Here is a 23,124-nt window from a genome sequence, read left to right on the forward strand (position 1 = left end):
AAGGCAGACACTTAAGCCACGAGCCGCCCAGGTGCCCCTTCTTCAAATTTTTATTTAAATTCTAGTTAACTAACATATAATGTAATATTGGTTTCAGGAGTAGAATTTGGTGATTCATCACTTACTATTATACCCAGTGCTCAACACAACAAGTTCCCTCCTTAATACCCATCACCCATTTAGCCCATCCCCCTCCATCAACGCTGTTTTTTCTCTATAGTTAACATGGTTTATTTCCCTCGCTTTTCTCCCTTCTCCTATGTTCATCTGTTTTGTTTCTTAAATTCCACATATGAATGAAATCATATGGTATTTTTCTTTCTCTGACTGACTTGTTTCATTTACATAATACACTTAAGCTCAATCCACGTGTTGCAAATGGCAAGATTTCATTCTTTTTGATGGCTGAGTAATAGTCCATTATATATAATATTCCATTATATATATATGTATATATATGTATATATGCCACATCTTCTTTATCCATTCATTAGTTAATGGGCATTTGGGCTCTTTTCCATAATTGGGCTATTGTTGATAATGCTACCATAAACATCAGAGTACATGTGTCCCTTTGAATTAGTATTTTTGTTCCCTTACTCATGTTTATATGAATACATGATATATCTTTTTCCCAATCTTTACTTTAAACCAACCTATATATTCGAAATATATTTCTTATAGACAGCATATAGATGTTTTCAATACACTCTGCCAATCTGTCTTTTAACTGATATATGTATACCATTTACATTTAATGTAATTATTGATATGTCAGGGCTTAAGTCTGCCATTTTATTTTTTGTTTTCTGTTTGTTCTGTTTTTCATTTCTTTTTTCTTTCTCCTGCATTTTTAGAATTTCATTTTGATTTACCTATAGTGTTTTTTAAGGTATATCTTTGTAGAGTTTTTGTAGTGGTGGCTCTAGGTATTACATTATATATACATAACCTATCACAGTCTACAGGTGTTATTAGTTCACTAGTTCAAGTACAGAAACCTCTCCCTTTACATCCCTAACCCTTCCCTGTTTATAATTATCTTAAGTATTTCCTCTAATACATAAAATTATACATATCAGACTGTATAATTTTTGCTTCAATAATCAAGCAATTTAGAAAACTCAAGAAGAAAAAGAAAATCTATTACATTTACCCATGCTTTTGCTTATCATGTTCTCCCTTTCATCATTTCCTTTCTGTTTAGAAAACTTCCTTTGTCATTTTTTTAAAGATAGGTCTACCAAACAAATTCTCTTAGTTTGTTTGTTTGTTTGTTTTTCATCTGAGAATGTCTTGATTTCTTCTTCATTCCTGAAAGATATTTTTACTGGGTATGGGATTCTGGGTTGCCATTTATTTTTTTTCAGCACTGGAGAAATATTGTTTCACTTTCTTCTGGCTTCCATGGTTTCTGATGACAATTTTGATATCATACTAATTGTTTTCTCCCTACAGTTAAGATCATTATCCTGTGGCTGTTTCCTAGAACTTTTTTTTTTTTTAATGATTTTATTTATTTATTTGAGACAGAGAGAATGAGAGAGAGAGAGCACATGAGAGGGGGGAGGGTCAGAGGGAGAAGCAGGCTCCCTGCCGAGCAGGGAGCCCGATGCGGGACTCGATCCAGGGACTCCAGGATCATGACCTGAGCCGAAGGCAGTCGCCCAACCAACTGAGCCACCCAGGCGCCCTGTTTCCTAGAACTTTTATCTTTAGTTTTCAGAAGTTTAATTATACTGAGTCTTTTTTGTTTTGTTTTGTTTTTTTAAAGATTTTATTTATTTGACAGAGAGAGAGACAACGAGAGAGGGAACACAAGCAGGGGGAGTGGGAGGGGGAGAAGCAGGCCTCCTGTGGGGCAGGGAGCCCGATGTGGGGCTCGATCCCAGGACCCTGGGACCATGACCTGAGCCGAAGGCAGATGCTTAACGACTGAGCCACCCAGGCGCCCCTATACTGAGTCTTTAAGTACTTTTTTAGCCTTGCCTTTTTTCTCCTCTCCTTCTTAGACTTTGCTGACACAAATGCTAGTTTTTTTGTTGTAGTCCCTTAGGTTCCCTAAGGCTCTGTTTGTTCTTTTTTTTCCAGTCTATTTTATTTCTGATGTTTAGATTGGGTAATTCCTATTGTTCTATCTTCTAGCTCATTAGTTCTTTTTTTCTGTATGTACCCTGAATTCTGCTGTTGAGCTCATCTACTAAGCTATTTTGTTTCAGTTACTACCTTTTTCAATTCTAAAATTGCCATTGGTTCTTCTTTATATCTTCTGGTTTTTTTGCTGAATCTTTTCTATTTATTGCTGAGCCTTTCCATTTTTTAAAAAATTTTAAGCATGTTTGTAATTGCTCATTGAAGCATTTTAATTGGGGTTGCTTTTAAAACTTTGTCAGATAATTCTAACATCTTTATCATCTCAGTATTGTCATCTATTGGTTGTCTTTTATTCATTTGGTTTGAGATCTTCCTGGTTCTTGGTATGATGAGTGATTTCAATTGAAACCTAGACATTTTTGTATTGTTACGAGGCTCTGGATCTTAGCTAAATCTTCTCTTTTAGCTAGGTTCTTTTATTTTTAACTCCATTCTACAGAGGAAAGGGAAGGTTGTGCCTCATTACTGCCTTGTTACTGCCAGGTGTATTCTACTTCTACCAGTTTCCTCACTGAGTCTTTGTTGACACCCAAGGGGAGACATCACAGGAGAGGCTCCCCATGTGGTCTCTACTGACACTGTGGTAGGGGTGGCCTTATCACTGCTGGATGATGGTGGAAGTCCTAATTCTCTACTAGACTTCTTCAGATACTACTTCAGTGGGAAGGCATTAGGGTACCCTGTTACTGTCCAGTGGAAGCTTGCTCCCCATGCAGTCTCCAATGACACTGCAGGAAACCCTCATTTCAGGCCATTAAGGATGAAAGTCCTACCTCTTTACCTGACCTTCTCTGACACCACTCTGGCATTCTACTACAGTGTTAGAAAGGTGGAAATCTAGGACCCCACTCAGACTTTGCTGACATGGGTGGGGTTGGGGGACCATTATTTTCTGTGGTGTTAACTAAAGTAGAGTGATGATTATCTAAAAGTTTTCTGTCTTGCTGGACTGCCCCTTTTCTGGTCCTTTGGCTAGACAGAGCAGGCTGTTGTTGGGGCTTTTTTGTCTGCATCCCTGGCTTTTCCATGTTGTTGACTTCTTCAGTTTCCAGTCTGGGATATATGAGTCAAAAGAAAACCCAAGGAACTTACCATCATGTCTTTCCTCAGGTTCCAAGGTCCTTAGCTGGCCTGTCTTTTTTCTATCTCTCAGAGCCTTCTTACAGTTGTTTTATATATAATGCCAATTATATAATGGTTTCTAGTTGCACTTAGTGGGAGGAATAGGGAAAAGTATGTCTATTTGATCTTTCCAGAAACAGAAGTCCTCTTTAGTTAACTGTAACCCATTCTCTCTGTGGGAGTTTGAACTGTGTTGCTATGTTCCCATTTATTGAATAAGGGCCCACTCCAAACAACCCAACTGGAGCCATGGCCCTGCTACTGGGCTAAATTTGAGTACTGGCATTTCCTGGAACCTAAATAAAATATTAGCCCACATATTCCAGCAACATATCAAAAGAATATTTTTTTGTTGGGGTGCCTGAGTGGCTCAGTCATTAAGCGTCTGCCTTCAGCTCAGGTCATGATCCCAGGGTCCTGGGATCAAGCCCCACATCGGGCTCCCTGCTCCACGGGAAGCCTGCTTCTCCCTCTCCCACTCCCCCTGCTTGTGTTCCCTCTCTCGCTGTGTCTCTCTCTGTCAAATAAATAAATAAAATCTTTAAAAAAAAAGAATATTTTTTGCTCAAGAAGGGTTAATTCTAAGAATACAGGGATGGTTTGATATTAACAAATCCAATGGTATGACTGTATTAATAAGTCGAAGGAGAAATCCACGTGAGCACTCCATGAATTCAAAATATGCAATTGACAGAATTCAACATTCTTTCTCTAAAAATTTCCTAATAAAATAGAAATCAATGAATACACTCTTAAAACAATTGAAAAATAATAGTCCAATTTATAATTGCACCAAAATGAATAAGATACCTAGGAATAAATTTAACCAAGGAGGCAAAAGACATTGATTAAAGAAATTGAAGATGATACAACAAATGGAAAGATATACCATGTTCATGAATTGGAAGAATTAATATTCTTAAAATGTTCATGCAACCCAAAGCAATTTACAGATTCAATGCAATCTCTGTCAAAATACCAATAGCATTTTTCACAGAACTAGAACAAATAATCCTAAAATTGGTATGGAACTACAAAAGACCTCAAAGAGTCAAAGCCCAATCTTGAGAAAGTGAACAAAGCTAGACATAGCACAATCCCATTTTTCAAGATATATTAAAGCTAGAGTCATCAAAACAGTATGTACTGACACAAAAATAGACACATAGATCAATGGAACAGATAGAGAGCCCAGAAACAGACCCACATTTATATGATCAATTAATCCATGACAAAGGTGGCAAGAATATACAATGGGGTGGGGCACCTGGGTGGCTCAGTTTTTGAGTGTCTGCTTTCGGCTTGGGTCATGATCTTGGGGTCCTGGGATTGAGCCCCAGTGCAGTTCAGCCTCCTGCTCAGCACGGAGTCAGCTTCTCCCTCTGCCCCTCCCCCTACTTGTGCGCGCACGCTCTCTCTCTGTCTCTCTCACTCTGTGTCTCAAATAAATAAATAAATAACTTAAAAAAAAGAATATACAATGGGGAAATGACAGTCTTTTCAATAAATGGTGTTGGGAAAACTGGACAGCTACATGCAAAAGAATTAAACTAGACCACTCTCTTACATCATACACAAAAATAAACTCAAAGTGGATTGAAGACCTAAATGTGAGGCCTAAAACCATCAAACTCCTAAAAGAAAACATAGGTAATTTCTTACAGTAATCTCTTGGACACTGGCCTTAGCAACATATTTATGGCTATGTGTCCTCAGGCAAGGGAAACAAAAGCAAAAATAAACTATGGGGACTATATCAAAATGAAAATTTTCGGCACAGAAAGGAAATCATCAACAAAACAAAAGGCAACCTACTGAATGGAAAAAGACATTTGTAAATGATATATTCAAAGGAGTTAATATCTAAAATATATAAAGAACTTGTACAACTCAACATCAAAAAAAATCTGATTAAAAAATAGGCAGAGGACATGAATAGACATTTTTCTTTTTTTTTTTTTAAAGATTTTATTTATTTGACAGAGAGAGACACATCAAGAGAGGGAACACAAGCAGGGGGAGTGGGAGAGGGAGAAGCAGGCTTCCCACTGAGCAGGGAGCCCAATGCGGGGCTCAATCCCAGGACCCTGGGATCATGACCCAAGCGGAAGGCAGACGCCCAACGACTGAGCCACCCAGGCGCCCCGAATAGACATTTTTCTAAAGAAGACATGCAGATGGCCTATAGGCACATGAAAGATGCTCAAAACACTAATCATCAGGGATATGCAAATCAAAACCACAATGAGATATCACCTCACACCTGTCAGAATGGCTAAAATAAAAAGCACAAGAAACAAGTCTTAGAGAGGAAGTAGAGAAAGGAGAACTCTCGTGCAGTGTTGGTGAGAATGTAAGTTGGTGCAGCCACTATGGAAAACAGTATGGAGGTTCCTTAAAAAATTAAAAATAAGACTGCCATTTGATCCAGTAATCACACTACTGGGTATTTACTCAAAGAATACAAAAACACTAATTTCAAGGGATATATGCACTCCTATGTTTATTGCAGCATTATTTACAATAGACAAACTATGGGAGCAGCTCAAGCGTCCATCCATAGACGAATGAATATTCCATATAAAAAAGAATGAAATCCTGCCATTTGTGACAACATGGATGAACCTAGAGGGTATTATGCTAAGTGAAATAAGTCAAACAGAGGAAGATAAATACCATATGTTTTCACTCATTTGGGGAATCTAAAAAGCAAAATTAACAACAACAACAAAAAAAGACTTTTTTTTTTTTTAAATAGGCTCCAGGCCCAGCGAGGAGCCCAACATGGGGCTTGAACTCACGACCCTGAGATCAAGACCTGAGCTAAGATCAAGAGTTGGAAACTTAATTGACTGAGCTACTCAGATGCCCCCCCCAAAAATGCTTAACTATAGAGAATAAACTGGTGGTTGCCAGGGAGGAGGTAGGTGGGGGAAGAGGTGAAATAGATGATGGGGATTAAGAGGTATAAAACAAACAAACAGATATCTCCAATCAAGTCAGCATCACACTTGATAGTGAAACATGAAAATCTTTCCCATTAAAATTTGGTTGTCCTGGGCGCCTGGGTGGCTCAGTTGTTAAGCGTCTGCCTTCGGCTCAGGTCATGATCCCAGGGCCCTGGGATCGAGCCCCACATTGGGCTCGCTGCTCAACGGGAAGCCTGCTTCTCCCTCTCCCACTCCCCCTGCTTGTGTTCCCTCTCTCGCTATCTCTCTCTCTGTCAAATAAATAAATAAAATCTTTAAAAAAAAAAAATTTGGTTGTCCATAATTACCTTTATCATTTAACTTTGGTCTGGGAATACGAGCCAATAAAACATACATAAATAGGATATAAGTAAAAATTTCTGACAAGACTATACTCTTATTTCACATCTTTCCACCACATTGTTTTCCCTTGAAGTTGACACTAACTAGGATTGCTTAGTCCATTTCAAACCTCAACAGTTTTTCTGGCTTTCTTTCCTTCCTCATGATTCAGCATTTGACTGATAGGAGTTATGATCAGAATCATGTCTTATATACTTTGTATTCCTAAAACTAGGTAGTAGCTAGGTAGCAGGTCCTCAGTGAATATTTTCAGATTAAGAATCCAAAATGTGATATTAAAAATTAAATTAAGAAATATGTTACAAAATATACCCCTGAAATGTAAATCAGTAATTTTATCTTCTTTAAGTTTGTTCAGAACCTAGTGCTTTGTGACTACACAGTAAGTATCTGACTCATCAATTTTTGTGATGAGATCAAAATAGCATATCCTGGAATACTCAATATTTAATTGGAATTTGGTTAAATCATAATCGTTTTTATATGTAAGACCCTCAGCTAAAAATTCCTCTGCATATTCTAAAATATTCCCAAAATTTGATGAGACTTATGCAATCAAAGTGAGGCTAGAGGAACCTGAAAAATCACATTGGTGCTCAACTATGATTTCACTTTGTAACTGTCACTCTCACTTTTAACTTGCCACACAGCTATTTGACCTGGGAACAGAATATACACTTGCCCTGTCACTCACTCCTATTGTTTCTAAATTGAGCTGAAACTTGTATACAGTAGGTTAACCAAAAGATGCATTTTCTAAGTTGAAGTACTTCAATTAATTGGTCCTTCTCCACAGGAGATTTGCAGTGTAGCCCCATGCACCCCTGACGCTCCAACTAAGTGACAATAAATAATAAATGAAGTCCTGCAACTGATCTGAGATCCCTTGACCAAAATCAAATATGAAAAAAAAGACAAAATATCAAGGTTAATGTTTACCTCTGTTCCCGAGTGTTGATCCCTAATAACATCCATCTGTCTCTTAAAAAGTTCTAATACAGCCTTGTAGACCAGTTCATACTGTTCCTGAAGAGCATCACAAACCGAAACAAATGAAAACAAACAAGAAACTTGGTGAACCACAGAACCAGAGTTCAGGAGTGTGAACATCAGTCAAATCCTAGTATAGCAGACCTGAAAAGACCATCAACAGGAATTTAATCGTAGTGCCCTTATGTTTGCGAAGCCCATTTAGGATTGCAAGGCCCTTCTGGGCTACTAGAAACAGCTAAATATTTGATCTTCTACCTCTAAATATACAAGGGCCTTCCAGCATGTTTTATGTTCTGATCCCATTTATCCTTCCCTCCACCATCAACCCTCCAATTCCATTTTCCTGGCTCACATTTTAAACATTTTATCTGATCCCGGATGCATTTTTTGGTCAGGCACTTTCATCTCTTCTCGAAAAAGGGAGATAGATTGTGGTCGATGGGTAGATAGATAGCTTCAATATGTATTCTTCACTTGACCCTGACAATTGATCTCTAAAGTAGGTAGGCTATTATCCCTGTTTACATTTTGTGCAAGGTCGTTCAGCAGTGATTTCCAGACTTGGATTCGAACCTGAATCTTCTGAGTCTAGATCAAGCCGCTGAAATGCTCTCCTAGCAAAGACACCCAAGAAAAGTAGACCACCCAAGAGAGTCTGGAAACCTGTGCTTGTAAAAGGATTTCACTGTCTAGAAATGACACCACCACCATTATAAGGTCCTGGCGGGAGCGGGGGGCGAAGGGGAGGGAGGAGGGGGGTTCTGCCCCCGGACCTGCTCTAGCACTTGATTTTGGATCTACTTTTCATCTGAAAGAGCCTCAGCGGGGTTTCCCCGGCACTTCACACAATCGTATACAAATAAAGCACAACTTTTGCCAATTATAATTTTAGCAGAACACTACAGAGTCCGTATCACCCAACACATCTGTTGGTACACTCTTCCATTTTTTTAAGAAGAGAGAAAAGTCAGACAGGAAGCGCTCAGCTGGTAACAGTGCTATTTCCTGGTGAGAATGGTGTCAGAAAAAGCAGCGACAACTGGGAAGGGATTTGTTCAGCTGGTTGTTGATAACGTTGATGAACATGTGAAGGCTAACCAGAAATCGTTTCCTCTGTCTTCCGACCTTTGCAAGGAGGCCGGAAATGGACTTTCTCTGAAATGGGGTAGGGTTTTATTGATTGATTCAGTGTTACAATGTAATATTAGACAACTAGGTTGCATACTTCCTGGGGTCTTTAGCCATTTACATGGGTCAGCCTGCTTTTAAGTCTGGTGGCACTAAACCAGCCAGTGCTTTTATTGCATAGAAACTTTTTCCCTCAGGTCGAATATAGAAAACACCTACAGTCGACGCATGAAAAAAAATTTTTTTTTCCACTAGCTATTAGTGGAAAACCTGTGTGGGCCAAACAGAAGGCTTTTATTACAATAGCTCTTCATATTTTCCCCTCAGTTCACAAATGCCCAATGAAAATACCTAAACTTCCACTGGTGATTATTTTACCTCCAAGTCTATGTGCAAGTTCATTTGTAAGTGCTTTAAACACTTCAGGGTCTTGCCATTTAAGCAGGAGAAAGTAGTTCTAACAAATTATGTAAAAGTATCTGTTACTTATATCAATCAATGCTTAGTGAATGAATGAATGGGGCAAAGCTAAACCCCACCTTAAAGATGGAGACCATTTTTTTTAGAAATGTGGGTAAAATTATTGGTATGGAAATCTGGGTGAAATTGATGTTGTAGAGAGTGAGAGATCTGTGCTGGGAAAGTTTCACCTAGGCGGTGGAACTTGAGCGGGAGAGAGGACAAAACAGGGGAAGAGCATCCCTAACGGAGTGAACGAGGGTGAGCACTTTGGGGTGGATGAAAATATTGTCATACATATGCAACCGTATATAGTATGATTCTAATTATGGTTTTTTAAAGTATGCATACAATAAGGATCAGGAGAGACTACAGAACAACAGTAATCATGGCTACCTCTAGGCGATAGGAGTATGGTTGCTTTTATTTTTATTTTTCATCAAGTCAAAAAATGAGTATACAGACTGCCTTCTCCAGATTCCTTTACCACTTCCTGAAGTCGAAATGACAAAGCTCTGATTTTTCTATGGTTTCAGAAGTGAATTATTGCTATAAAACTTCGAGTTAACCTGACCCAACTATTTCTTCATAATAAATCAAACAGCTTGTGGAATTTCTTCAACATCCTTTATAAGAAATATTACATTAGTTTCTTAATATCTTCTGCACAGACAGTAAAATACAAGGAATGAGAGGAAGTTGATCCAAGGCAAGGGATACAGGAAAAAAATTGATCTGTTCAGAGTTCAAGGAAATGCAAATGGGCTAGTGTACCTAAGAGTCAGTTTGTGTTACAGCTGGGCAGTCAGCTGTTTTGGGTGGCCTTACTATTGAGCAGAGAGATGTAGCAAGACTCAGACACGTGTTATGATCCATTCACCATAGTTGCATACCTGAGTTTGAACAAATGAAGGCCTTTGTGTTCGCATTTCCTGGATCAAACTAAAAACACTGAAGTTCTCAGGAAGTATCTATCAAATAAAAGAAAAAAAATCTTACTCCTTTGTTCCTTAGCTTTGTTAATAAACTATTTCTCCTAGTCTTGTCACTCCCATGATATCTGCTCTCTTAACAGAAGATAATATCCGAAAAAGAATGCATTTTTAAAATGAATGACATTTCTCCTCACTTGCATCGTGATTTAGAGCCTGGTATTTTCCCCAGAAAAGATTGAAGAAACTCTTGAGAATGATTTCACATGGGGTGATCAAATGTTTCAATCATTAAAAATATAATGAGGGAGAAGGCTCGAGTAGATGAGCAAGTATGAGAATTTCATGAAATAAAAGAAGGTGGCAGATATGTTTAAAGCCCATATTTCAAACTTCCCACTTCCTATTAGACTATAAAAAATGACTTAGAGATCGGAACACAAGGTTTGATTGTGGTAAATTGAGTCCATCCACTAAAGTGGTTTGGATAAAGGAAGGGTAACTGTGGAATTTAGGGCAGTCATTCTCAAACTACAGCATGCATCAGAAGCACCGGGAGAGCTTGGTGCCCGTCCTCCCCTCCCCTCCACCTCCAGAGTTTCTGCTTCATTCCATCCAAGGCAGGGCCCAAGGTTTTGCATTTCTAACAAGTTCTCAGGTGATGCCAATGCTGCTTGTTTGGGAACCACACTTTGAGAACCACCCACCTAGGGCCTAATTTAATCATCTGACAAAGCGGGTCTACAGTGAATACTCTAGAAAAGATGAGTCATGGAGATGGATGTTTGGAAGAACCAAACAATTCCTAAGTCTGAAACTAACAGGGTAAGCAGACAGGAAGTGCCTGCGGAGAGAAACTTACCCCATCTTTTAGCAACATCCAGGTATAATCAATAGCACAGATAACACCAGTCCTTCCACAGCCGGCACTGAAATGAAAGATCACAGGAGCACGTATAGTTGCAGAGGATGGATCATCGATGGTAGCTGGGAAATGTCACCAGTAGACTGAGGAAGAAGGAACCTAGAGGCAATGAAATGTTCCACCCCCTCCCCCCATTTCCTAGAGCATGTTTGTCAGTTGCCACATGCCCACACCAAATCTCAGGACAGATCCTAGGTGACTTCTCTAAGCAAGAGTCTCTAGAGCTGCACTGTTTCCAAGTAACTTGTCAGAAAATATTAATATAATGCTTTAATTCAATAATTTAATATTCATTAAATGCTTGAATTTATTATAGTTTGTTTTTGCTATGGACCTTGCTCTTTCTTTCTTTCTTTTTTTTTTAAGATTTTATTTATTTGACAGAGAGAGACACAGTGAGAGAGGGAACACAAGCAGGGGCAGAGGGAGAGGGAGAAGCAGGCTTCCCGCTGAACAGGGAGCCTGATGCGGGGCTCGATCCCAGGACCCTGGGATCATGACCTGAGCCGAAGGCAGACGCTTAACGACTGAGCCACCCAGGCGCCCCTGGACCTTGCTCTTTCAATCACTCTCATTTCTAAGCTTTGTTCCTTTCCAATCAACTGGAAAAAGTGAGACTAGGATCAGGAGCCTACATCCTATTTGCTTGTACCACCTTAAATTCCAACAGAGTCTGTCTTCCTTTAGGTACAGCAGGAGTCCTGGCCAGACTGTGATGTTTGGTTTGTTTGGGGTGGAAGGTACATAGAACAGCATCATACCTGCAGTGAACGCATATGGGAACACTGTCGTCCTCTTGGTAAGAACGCACATCCCAGATGAGCTCAAGAATAGGGTCTATGGATGAAGGCACATCATGGTCTGGCCAATTCTTGTAATGAAACTGGTAGATAGTTCGAGTTTCCTATAAAAAAATAGCCAGAATGAAAGGAGAGTTCAGTGTTAGGACCCCACCTCATTCTACCACAAGATTACTCTGACTTCCTAAGTAGCATCTCTGTCCTGTTGGCAATTTATGCTGCTTTTTTCTCTATAGGCCTCTGGGGACCACATGCCATTTGAGAACACTGACTATTGGTCTGTCTCGCCTTGCCCCACTCACAAGAGGTGGTAGATATTAAGATAGTCCAAACCAGAGCTTCCCAACTGGTGCGCTTCACCAGTTCAAGTGGGTCACAGGCATGCTGATCTATTAAACCCCTTTGCTGTAGAGAGACGGGGCAATATGAGCTCTCAAGTTGGTTCCCAGCCTCTATTCACTGCACAGCCTCCATTCATCCTATAAATATTATCATTTTATAAGTGTGCCATGGTGTGTAATAGATTGGGAAGTAGGGATTATACCAAAGGTCTCTTTTGCATGTGAAGATTTATCCAGAACATCAAAGGCCCCACCGCTCCCCTTTGTCTTGTGCCCAGCCCAAGTCACATACATATGTATTTGCCTCTGTGGGCTCTTGAGTTTACCATTCGGGTTTATACTTACACTATTGAACTTAGCTTTTAGAGTCCTGGTTATGTAATCAGATTTTCTATTTTCAGCTTCCTAAGAAGTAAATTCAAATATTAGTTATTTCAAAAACTAATCTCTATAAAGTAGAACCTGGAGCATCTGTTTGGCCATAACAGAAGCAGGCATCATACTCACACAGGATATGGAGAAAGGGCCAACTTGCCGCGGTAGCTCTCCTGGCTCAGTCCAGTAACACTCACACTTTTTCTGTTGCACAAAGCAGAATGTCATGACTCCCCTCCAGATATTCTAGTCTCTTCTGGGTAACAAAACCCACTTCCTCATTCAGAAGCAAGTTTAGCTGTGTCCTTCACCTTAGGTTAGGACCGTCTAACCCCCTGAGGCTTCAACCCCAACATCCTGGTCTGGAATCTCCAAGGATGGGAAAAACACTAAAGGATATGTAAGTTACAGACTTCCTAGAAGTCTGAAGAAGTAGAAATGGGGATCTGACATTTTCAGTACAGCAGTCCCCCCTTATCCACAGCTTTGCTTTCCATGTTACCCATGGTCAACCGCGGTCTTTCAGTTAACTATAGTCCAGGATGTATTGTTGGAAGGTCAGTAGTAGCTTAACCCTACATCACAACACCTACATCATTGCCCTCACTTCATCTCATCATGTAGACATCTGATCTTCGCACATCATCATCATCAGAAGGGTGATATACAATACAATAAAAGATATTTTGAGAAAAAGAGATCGCATTCACATAACATATAGTATATTGTTATAATTGTTCTATTTTAGTATTGTCGTTAACTCCTACTGTGTCTAATTCACAAATTACACTTTACCATAGGTATGTGTGCATAGAAAAAAGCAGTGTATATAGGGTTTGGAACTATCCACACTGTCAGGTATCCACTGGGTGTCTTGGAGTGTATCCCACATGAATAAGAGGGGACTACTGTATTTCAAAAGGGTTAACAGAAATCATGTCTACTAAAGCAAAGCTGCACAAGCTAAGTGATAGCTTGTTTGGTTTTTGTTGTTGTTGTTGTTAAAGATTTTATTTATTTGAGAGAGAGTACAACAGGGGGCAGGGAGGGCAGAGGGAGAGGGACAAGTAGACTCCCCACTGAGCCGGAAGCCCGACTGGACTGCACAGGGGCTTGATCCCAGAACTCTGAGATCATGACCTGAGCCGAAAGCAGATGCTTAATCAACTGAGCCACCCAGGCGCCCCTGAAAGCTTGGTTTTAACTGGAATTATGAATGTCAACAGGAAGTAAGAAGAGTACTATTCAATAGAAACATAATGTGAGCTACCCATGAAGTTTTAAGTTTTCTAATAGCCCCATTCAAAAATGAAAAAAAAAAATGAGATTGATTATAATAATACATCTTAGCCCAGTATATAAAAAAAAACCCCCATGTAATCAATATAAAACAGATATTCTATATTTGACATTTCTTATCTCGGTCTTCAAAACCCAGTGTGTGTTTTATATTTACAGCACACCTCAATACCCTAAATTACCATTGGAAACATTTTATTTCCATTTAGAGTTCATCAAAAGTATAGTTGAAAAAGAATCATGTACCCGAGTTGTTCAAAACACACTTAAAGTTTTCCAAACACTGAATTGGAAAACCAAGTTTTTAAATTTAAACTCACTAAAATAAAACGAAATAAAATTGAGTTCCCTGAAACTAGCCATGTTTCAAGCACCCATAGCCACGTGTGACTAGTGGATGTCATGTTGGACAGCACAGGGTTAGAAGCGCTTACTGCCAGTTAAAGATGCTCAATTAATAAAAGTGGGAAAAATGAATCGTTACTTTAAAAGTGTATCTTATCTTTACTTTAAAATAGAGAGTCTACTGAGAAAGTGGACAAAAGGAGTTCTTAGGGGTAAAAAAGCCTTGAGAGTGAGTCATTTAGCGTTCCCAAACTGACAGCTAGCAAGATGAGAATAATTTTTAAGTAGGCACACTTAAGGAAAATTCTGCGACCAAGTCTCCCCTTTCTCTTTCCTTTATCTTTAGGTCCACCGGAAAGCGACTCACCTTCCCCATCTCAAACTCCATGCATGCCATAACAATGATCTGAGGGGATGAAATAGAGCATTGATGTAGTTAGAAAGAACAGTTAATACATGGGTCCCAGAGTCATTGTTTTTTTTCTGTTTTGTTTGTTTTTTAACCCCCAAAAGAAATCTTGGTAAATGATAAAATGTTGCTCCTACCCTTCTTTCTGTCCTTACTTCCCTTTTCTCTATTCAAATCAGTAAATTCTTGTTAACAAATGAACCTGTCAAGATATGAACTTTCATTTCCTTGAATAAGGGTGACATTGTGATTTTGGCAAAAATTGGCCTGAACACTGAAATTCTAGCGACTGACCCCAAAAGGCACCAATTTTAATGCAGAGGAAACCTCAGTCACATATCCTGACACCCTCCCCCACTCCATCCCCAACAACTACAAAATAGAGTAACAAAAGCAACTCTGCCCTTACCAGGACGCTATATTCCCAGATCATCCTCCAGAAGTCCAAGACAGTTGTAGACAAGGGTCCCTGGGTGGCAATATAACCCTTGGGTCCATAAACTCCCTAAAGGGGAACAGAAGTTATATGGGATGACTACAGATAATATCCTCTTCTTCTTGTCTAGTATCCCCTCCACCTTTTTTTTTTTTTAGGTACCTAGAGAAATACGGTCTAATATCCCAACCCCTTGTTTAGGTACCTAGAGAAGTATAGAATACAGGGTGTACCTTAATGAAGTTGGCATTGATGTAATTGGAATCTTCATCTGAGGTTATCAGGGACAGCTCTACTCGGCTATGATCATCTATAATACAGGAGACAGATACAGTATAACTAAAAGGGCTTAGTCAGAGGGTTTACTGTAAGTCAGGACCTAGCACTGTGAATAGTGGATACTCATAAGTGTTTGCTGAGTGAGTGAGTGAGTGAGTGAGTGAGTGAATGTTCTTTCGTGGTTGTAAGCAGTACAAACTAACTCGTCAAAGCACTGTTCCAGGATTAGGATCAGCAGGCAATGGGTAAAAAGAGATAGGAATGATTGAGCTGGAGAGAAGGTAAGGTACAAGTTTACAGGGAGAAATGAAACTTACAGGGCAAGATATCCTTATATCTGTTTTTCTTGATATTCGTGGGCATCTCAGCCACAGTTGTGGGATAGGTTTTGTCTGCCTTGTACTTGGTGGATTGTCTTTTCAGCTTCTGTAATAAAATTCCAAGAATTAAATCCTCCTAGGGTACAGAGGTAAGAAGCTATCTCTAGACAGCTTTCCTTCTCTTCTGCCCAAACAGTCCACTTTTGCAATCTGTAGCATCTTCTAGAACTACCTCCAATTCAGGACAGAGCCCCAGAGCATAAGGTCAGCAGACTTCTGTTTGGAGAAGTGAAAAAATCACACTTACAGCAGCTGAGCCACAAATAGCTAAAACCTAGAGGTGAAACTAGTGAATATTTTAAAAGCCAATGTCTTTTTGAAAACAAACCATATGCTCCACACAAACATCAGATACTAAAAGTTTACCTTCTTTATAGCTGCTACAGGGCTATTTTAAGTAAAAATGGAGCTTAAGCCAAATAAAATCTCTCTATATCTAGCAAAATTTCAAAAATTTCAGTCTCGAAATACTTTACTATTTTAAAGTAAAGATAAGATACACTTTTAAAGTAACGATTCATTTTTCCCACTTTTATTAATTGGGCATCTTTAACTGGCAGTAAGCGCTTCTAACCCTGTGCTGTCCAACATGACATCCACTAGTCACACGTGGCTATGGGTGCTTGAAACATGGCTAGTTTCAGGGAACTCAATTTTATTTCGTTTTATTTTAGTGAGTTTAAATTTAAAAACTTGGTTTTCCAATTCAGTGTTTGGAAAACTTTAATTGTGTTTTGAACAACTCGGGTACATGATTCTTTTTCAACTATACTTTTGATGAACGCTAAATGGAAAACTGGACTGAAATTTTTGAAGGGCAGACTGGCATAATATGGTTCAACGAGATTCTTCAACGTAGTGAAGTAACTCCTTGAAATTACTCCCATTTTCCAATATTCTACTATAGACCAGACTTTCGGATCAGAGAAGATCATAGTCCCTCTGTAGCTCCTTAGGAATCAACCTCGTCCCAGACTTTGTTTAACTCCCTTATCATTTAAAGAAACTGCTTTTGGGCGCCTGGGTGGCTCAGTCGTCAAGCGTCTGCCTTCGGCTCAGGTCATGATCCCAGGGTCCTGGGATCAAGCCCTGCATCGGGCTCCCTGCTCCGCGGGAGGCCTGCTTCTCCCTTTCCCACTCCCCCTGCTTGTGTTCCCTCTCTCGCTGTGTCTCTCTGTCAAATAAATAAATAAAATCTTAAAAAAAATAAACTGCTTTTAATAGAGCTGAACTTGTGAAGCCTTACTCAATCTGAGAAAGAAAAGGGGGAAACATCTGTGATCGCTGATACATATTTGTTGAATTGAACTACAGAAAATAATTTTCGTGATCTACCCACTATTTAACGGTGGATGGATCATGTGAAGAGCATTAACTACTTCCTATAGGTCCGATCCCTCAGGATCTACTCAGTCTTCAATCTCTTTAACTTCCTTTTCGAAATCTCCTCCTCCCTTGGCCTTTACTAGTCCACATTATCTTGGTTCTCCTCCTTCTTCTCTGCCTTCTCATTCCCACGTCTACTTTTTCTCACTGGCTTTCTGTCCATTTCTGCCTTCCGGTTGTGAGTTCTCCAAAGTTCCAAAGTTAAGTCCTCAACTCTCTGTTCTTCTCTCCCTCTATACCTTCGCTCGGGGATACCATATACTCTTAGAGAAGGCATACCAGTGGGAGGGTTTGAAATTTATTTAGCTGATTCAAATTCAATTATAGTTCCAACCCTGATGGGAGAACTCTCAAATTTCTACATAGAGATTCGATTACTAAGTTCCAGGCCTAAATTCCTCACCATATCCTAGACCTTCCACTTCCACATCTTATTAGAGCCTCTAACTTGGCACATTTCAAACCAAAATCAGCATCGTTCCCACTGTCAATGCCACTCGCATCATCTTTATCCCAGGCAACTACACCCTGGAAACCAAGAGTCACTTGTGGTGACTCTGACAATTCCCACCTCTAACTGGGTCAGCAAGTTCAACTGATTCTTCCCATGCAGTATCTTGTGTCGACCTTCCTTCCTATGTCCACCACAGGTACCTTAATTCAGACCCTCTACCTTAAAGCTTGAACTGGTCCAGTTGCTTCTTAACTCACCTGCACACTTTTCTGTCTTTCCTCATCCAAATTCATTAAGGGACAATTATGCCAAATTAATCTTACTAAAATATTGCTTTCTTTATCTCTCTCATGCCCAAAACAAGTTCAGTGAATCCCCCTTGCTGCTGGGAAAGAGCCCAGACTCCTTAGCCAAGTACTTGAGATTCTCCCCAGTTGGATCCTAAGTTAATTTTCCCATATTCCCCACAGTCCTATAATTGTAAAGTGTCTTAAGATTAACTTCCCAGGAGACATAATGTGTGCTCCATAAATGTTTAATAAATGCAGGAAATGGGAACAAACAAATGACTTCAGGAACTTAAAATTCTTTTAATAAATTTTTTTAAGATTTTTTAAAATTTTTAAGTAATCTCTACACCCAGCGTGGAGCTCAAACTCACAACCCCAAGACCAAGAGTCACATGTTCCACTGACTGAGCCAGCCAGGGGCCCCAGGTACCTAAAATTCTTAACCCGGGCCTAGGTTGTGGTTCCGAGGGATCATACCTCTCTGATTACATGCATTTCCCTGCAGTGACCTCATTGTCTACACACATCCTTGTTTAGCCAATTTAACAGGCTTGCTTTCAGTCTATGTGAACTCTTAACTAGAAAAATATATTTAAGGATATTAGAAAAAAATGTATTTAAGGTTGTCTAATAAAACAAGAAATATTTTCTTTTCTTTTAAAAAAAGAAAGGATTGACTTCCAGTTTCTTTTAAGATTATACAAATTGAGGGGCATCTAGACGGCTCAGTCAGTTAAGTATCCGACTCTTGATTTCAGCTCTGGTCATGAGCTCAGAGTCATGAGATCAAGCCCCGTGTCAGGCTCTGTGGAGATCCTGCTTAAGATTCTCTCTCTCCCTCCCCCTTTACCCCTCCCTGCTCCTTGCACATGCAGGCACCCTCTCTCTCTCTCTAAAGAAAAAAAAAAAAAGATCATACAAATTGATGTCACTATCAATTATGTAAAATATCATTTCTCTAAAACTATGGCTTTCCTTTCCTTTCTCATAAATGTATATCGGGTACTGCTTGTGCATTCCTCAACCTAAATTATGGTCTATTTTGTTCCACGGGGTAAAATAATAAAGAGAAATAAGGAAATAGAGAAAGAACTTTCCTTGAGTGACTGGCAACAAGAAAAAATAAAAAAGAAGGGGGGTGTCATTTATGGTTGCTTAGTTGCTATACTTCATATAGTGTTTTCACATAATTAGGATGTGTGTCTATCTGTAGGAGTTTACTTAAGGACACTTATAACTACATCATTTAAAAAAATGGGCGAGGAAGGGAGAGCCTAAAACCAAGGTATGATGACACAGAGAGAAATAAAAAAAGGTCATAGAGAATAGAAATCTGCTCCAATAAATCATCCAAATCCATCCTTAGATTTCAAGATCAGCTCTGGATAACTTGATGAAAAGTTGGGGTCATGAGATGTTTGTTAGCTGGGAGTTCATAACACAAAGAATTCCAAATATCTAGAAGCTAATTAAAATGATACTTTCCAAATAATACATAATCACTAAATTATTATACCACCTCAGAATATAGGAATGTAAGCCTTTTCCAACTGAGGATGACAAATGGGACAGCCAACCAGTGCCTGCTTAGCTGCTGGACCATAAATACCAGCATGTGTTGTTCTAATGACCATTTTTTCTGTTTCTAGAGGTAGATCAGACACAGGTGACCTATTACAAAGCAGGTATACAGTCATTTCTTAAATTCTAGTTCCTTACCATGGTTTGAATTCCTGTGGATTTTCAGGATTAGATTTAGGGGGAGAGATGCTGAACTGATAACAATACAGTATGTTTTCACAACAAGATGGATGCCAGTGGGCTAGTTTGGGAATTTAACTAAGGACGTGCCAGAGGCACATGGGAGACTATAAAAGATTTCCACTCAAGTTACACTGATATTTCAGCTGTCTCTGCTCTTATGCATCTTTGGAATGATCACTTTTAGGTTGCCATTCATTCCAGGGCTGCTGAAAATATTCAAGTCCTAGAACTGTTCCTTTTAGAAATTTCCAGAACCGACCCTGCTGCATACTCCTTGTTACACTGTTTCTACTTGTTTGTTTTGCTTTGCTTGCTTGTGGAATGCTTTCTAGGGAGAATGCTAGAGGCAAAAAGCCCTTTTTGGAAGATATGCCTCTATTAATTTGGTAAAATGTCGCAGATAAAGAGTGTGTGTGTGTGTGTGTAAGCATGCGCACGTGCACTTGTAAACTTGTGTTTCTTCAGCCACCTTGACTGCCCCCTTCAACGATAGGACAGGATGGCTTTTTCTCCCCTACTCGTTCCCCCTGGAGTCATCCTGCTGAATGACACAGGGAGACGCACTTTTAACAAAACATCACATAGGAAATGCCTATGGAATTGTTCCTTTGGAAAGTGTGAAAGGTTTTTGTTTTTTTCGTTTTGTTTTTAGATATCTTACTTGAGCTCAGATCACTGTGAAGTCCTTTTTTTTATTCCCCTTCTCTCCTTACCAGACCCACAGGCTCCAACACCCCAAGAGAGAACAAAACAGAGCAGAATTAGGACAGAAGAACGGATACACCTCACCAGAAAAGGAGGAGCTTTGAGAGTAGACAGCAAAAGCGCATAAAAGAGAAAGCACAGCCATGGGGGTGAGTTGGGGTTGAGGGAGAAAGGATAGGTGAGAGTGGGGAGGTATTTCTCTGCCAAGCACAAGGTGCAGGGATGTGCGTTCACTAGAGGTGGCACAAACAAGAGAAATCGGGCGAAGTTGCTGAGGGGCCAGCATCCCGTCCTGGGCCCTGATCAGTTGGAACGTATGACAAACCAGATTCGGTATATGCTTGATAAGCTAATAGTACACGCATTTGGTTTATGGTCTATACTACCCTTTTCCTTTCAAGACAGGAAAACTGAAGTTCTGGCCGTAAGGATGGAAATCAGGACAGAGTCATTAGCATGTTCTTTTCATTGACTAGTAAGCTCAATACTAATAAATGGATTAAGGTCACTCCTAAAAGAGGACACGAAGAAAAAGAAAGCCCAAGACCATAATATCTTTGCCTTGGAGAACTACATCATTATACGGAAGACCTAGCGTAAGTTACATTTTGGAGTGGGAGAAAGCAAATATGGCCCCCCTGTGCTAGATGAGAGAGGGGGATCAGGTTGGCTGTTTCCAGAGCTTCTCAAGGTAGTTCTTCAATGCCTACAACTGTAAGTCAGTATGATCTATTCCAAGCCTTCAATCTAGCTCCAACTAGCCAGCCAAACACATGAGGACTGGGTTGCAATCCACTAGTCAGGTAAGTGAGTAGGTGGGTAAGCAATAGCCAAAGTGGGGTGAGTAAACCAAGAAGTTCAACTTTTTATTTTTTTTGTTAATTTTTTAATTTTTTTTTAGATTTTATTTATTTGAGAGAGAGAGACAGAGATAGTGAGAGAGAGAGCACAAGTGGGGAGGAGAGGGAGAAGCAGGCTCCCCACAGAGCAGGGAGCCCGATGCGGGACTTGATCCCAGGACCCTGGGATCATGACCTGAGCCGAAGGCAGATGCTTAACCGACTGAGCTGCCCAGGAAGTTCAACTTTTTAGATACTTACAACGTGAGGCTATGACAAGACATGTCGTTGTTTTTTTTTTAATCCTGTGAATAACTGAAAATATGGGACTGGACAGTCCCTAGTGAGAGGCTGGGGATGGAGTTGAGAGGAATTCGCTTTAGAAGTGATGCAATATATTTATTCTGGTGGTAGTAGCCAAAAAACTTCACCTTCGTGTGCACAAAAGTCAAGAAATGTTGATAAGTATGTTCAAGTGATAGGCTGTTTTGCATAAATGAGTCATTTCAATTGGACAGATGTTTGTGCACTAGCTATGCAAGACGTACTGTGTTCATGACTGCCCTGTTAGTATTGTTACTGTAAAAAAATATAGAGCTAGGAGACATCTAGATCTTCTCTGTGGAACTAAAATATACCTCGCCTTCTCTGGTCTGTCTGTGGTAAGTCTCCAGAAGTTGCTACGGTACCAGTCTGACTTCTAGTGTATTATAAACCAACATTACCGTGGCCTTCAGGACTGGGTATAGTCTTTCTATTAGGGCTCACTGATTCCTCCATATTTAATAAATATATCTTTGTATTTGATAAACACAGTGTTTACTTTTTCTACAAAAATACCTCATCCCCAAGAAACATAAAAATCACCCCCCCCCGTTTCTCTTTTTGCTTTTTCTTGTTTAGATGGAATCAAACAACACAAAAGGAAAATTTTAAATATAGATTTCTTAAATAAAAAAGTTATGCATATTCATTGAAGAAATTTTAGAATACTGAGAAGCAAAACAAAATTATTAAAATTACCTATAATCCCATATTACCCAGAGTTAATCATTCTTTTTTTTTTTTTTAAAGATTTTTATTTATTTATTATTTGAGAGAGAGAGAGAGCACATGAGAGGGGGGAGGGTCAGAGAGAGGAGCAGACTCCCCGCTGAGCAGGGAGCCCGATGCGGGACCCAGAGTTAATCATTCTTAATATTTTATATTACATTCCAATCCTTTATCTATGTGTGTAATAAAGATGGGATCACACTGTATATAGGGATTTGCAACTTGCTCTTTTTACTTATGAATTTGCGTTCTACATTTTTAGTGATGGCAGAGTATTCCATTGTATGGGGTGCAACATAAATTACTTAGCCTATTCCTTCATATTATTGCACATTTAAGGTGCTTCAATCTTCCTAAACGATAGTTCTAAACAATATTATTATAGGTAGCCAAAACCTATGCAAACATCTTTCATTATTTTCTTTAGATAAATTCTTAGGAGTGGCCAAAGAATTTGCCCACTGTAAAGGCTTTTGATTCATATTATCATATAAATATATCAGAAATGGTATACAAATTTTGCCTCTAGAAAGTTTACAACAGCAATGTATGAACTGCATATTTCTGAACTCTGACTGACATTAGAATTATAATGTTTTAAGTATAGGGCCATCTGATAGGTTAAATGTTGTTGTTGGTATTTTTGTTATTTGTACTTCTATTTGCAATTTCTTCACTACAAAACGTTCTTTAGAAGGAAGAAGATACACCATAATCAAATTACCCTATTGACATGAAGCCGTGTTCATATTTCCATATTCCCATCCAGTCTTTGTACAAATACATACAGACATCCAGTGAGCTCATATGTGTATATTTAGCACAATTCTTGACATTTGCTAAGCTTTCACTTTTTATACACAATTCATACTTTTACACATGCTTTCTTTTTTTTTTTAAGATTTTATTTATTTATTTGACAGA

General features: G+C 39.3%; 1 protein-coding gene across 4 annotated transcripts in view; it reads right to left on the reverse strand.

The window, feature by feature from the left end:
* Nucleotides 1–23,124, reverse strand: part of PTPN22 (protein tyrosine phosphatase non-receptor type 22) — a 57,980-nt gene that overhangs the window by 27,160 nt on the left and 7,696 nt on the right. For 2 of the 4 annotated variants that reach the window (XM_044914101.1, XM_044914100.1), the window contains exons 2-11: nucleotides 15,647–15,755; nucleotides 15,284–15,360; nucleotides 15,024–15,119; nucleotides 14,573–14,611; nucleotides 12,694–12,765; nucleotides 12,532–12,591; nucleotides 11,807–11,949; nucleotides 10,983–11,049; nucleotides 10,082–10,159; nucleotides 7,548–7,634 (exon numbers count right to left, since the gene is read on the reverse strand). In XM_044914101.1, coding sequence (XP_044770036.1) covers nucleotides 7,548–7,634; nucleotides 10,082–10,159; nucleotides 10,983–11,049; nucleotides 11,807–11,949; nucleotides 12,532–12,591; nucleotides 12,694–12,765; nucleotides 14,573–14,611; nucleotides 15,024–15,119; nucleotides 15,284–15,360; nucleotides 15,647–15,755 — 828 coding nt within the window. The remainder of the gene's footprint in view (nucleotides 1–7,547; nucleotides 7,635–10,081; nucleotides 10,160–10,982; nucleotides 11,050–11,806; nucleotides 11,950–12,531; nucleotides 12,592–12,693; nucleotides 12,766–14,572; nucleotides 14,612–15,023; nucleotides 15,120–15,283; nucleotides 15,361–15,646; nucleotides 15,756–23,124) is intronic. The other 2 variants (XM_044914102.1, XM_044914103.1) reach the window with 2 other exon arrangements.

The sequence above is a fragment of the Neomonachus schauinslandi genome, chromosome 4 (genome assembly GCF_002201575.2).
Source record: "Neomonachus schauinslandi chromosome 4, ASM220157v2, whole genome shotgun sequence".
Taxonomy (NCBI): domain Eukaryota; kingdom Metazoa; phylum Chordata; class Mammalia; order Carnivora; family Phocidae; genus Neomonachus; species Neomonachus schauinslandi.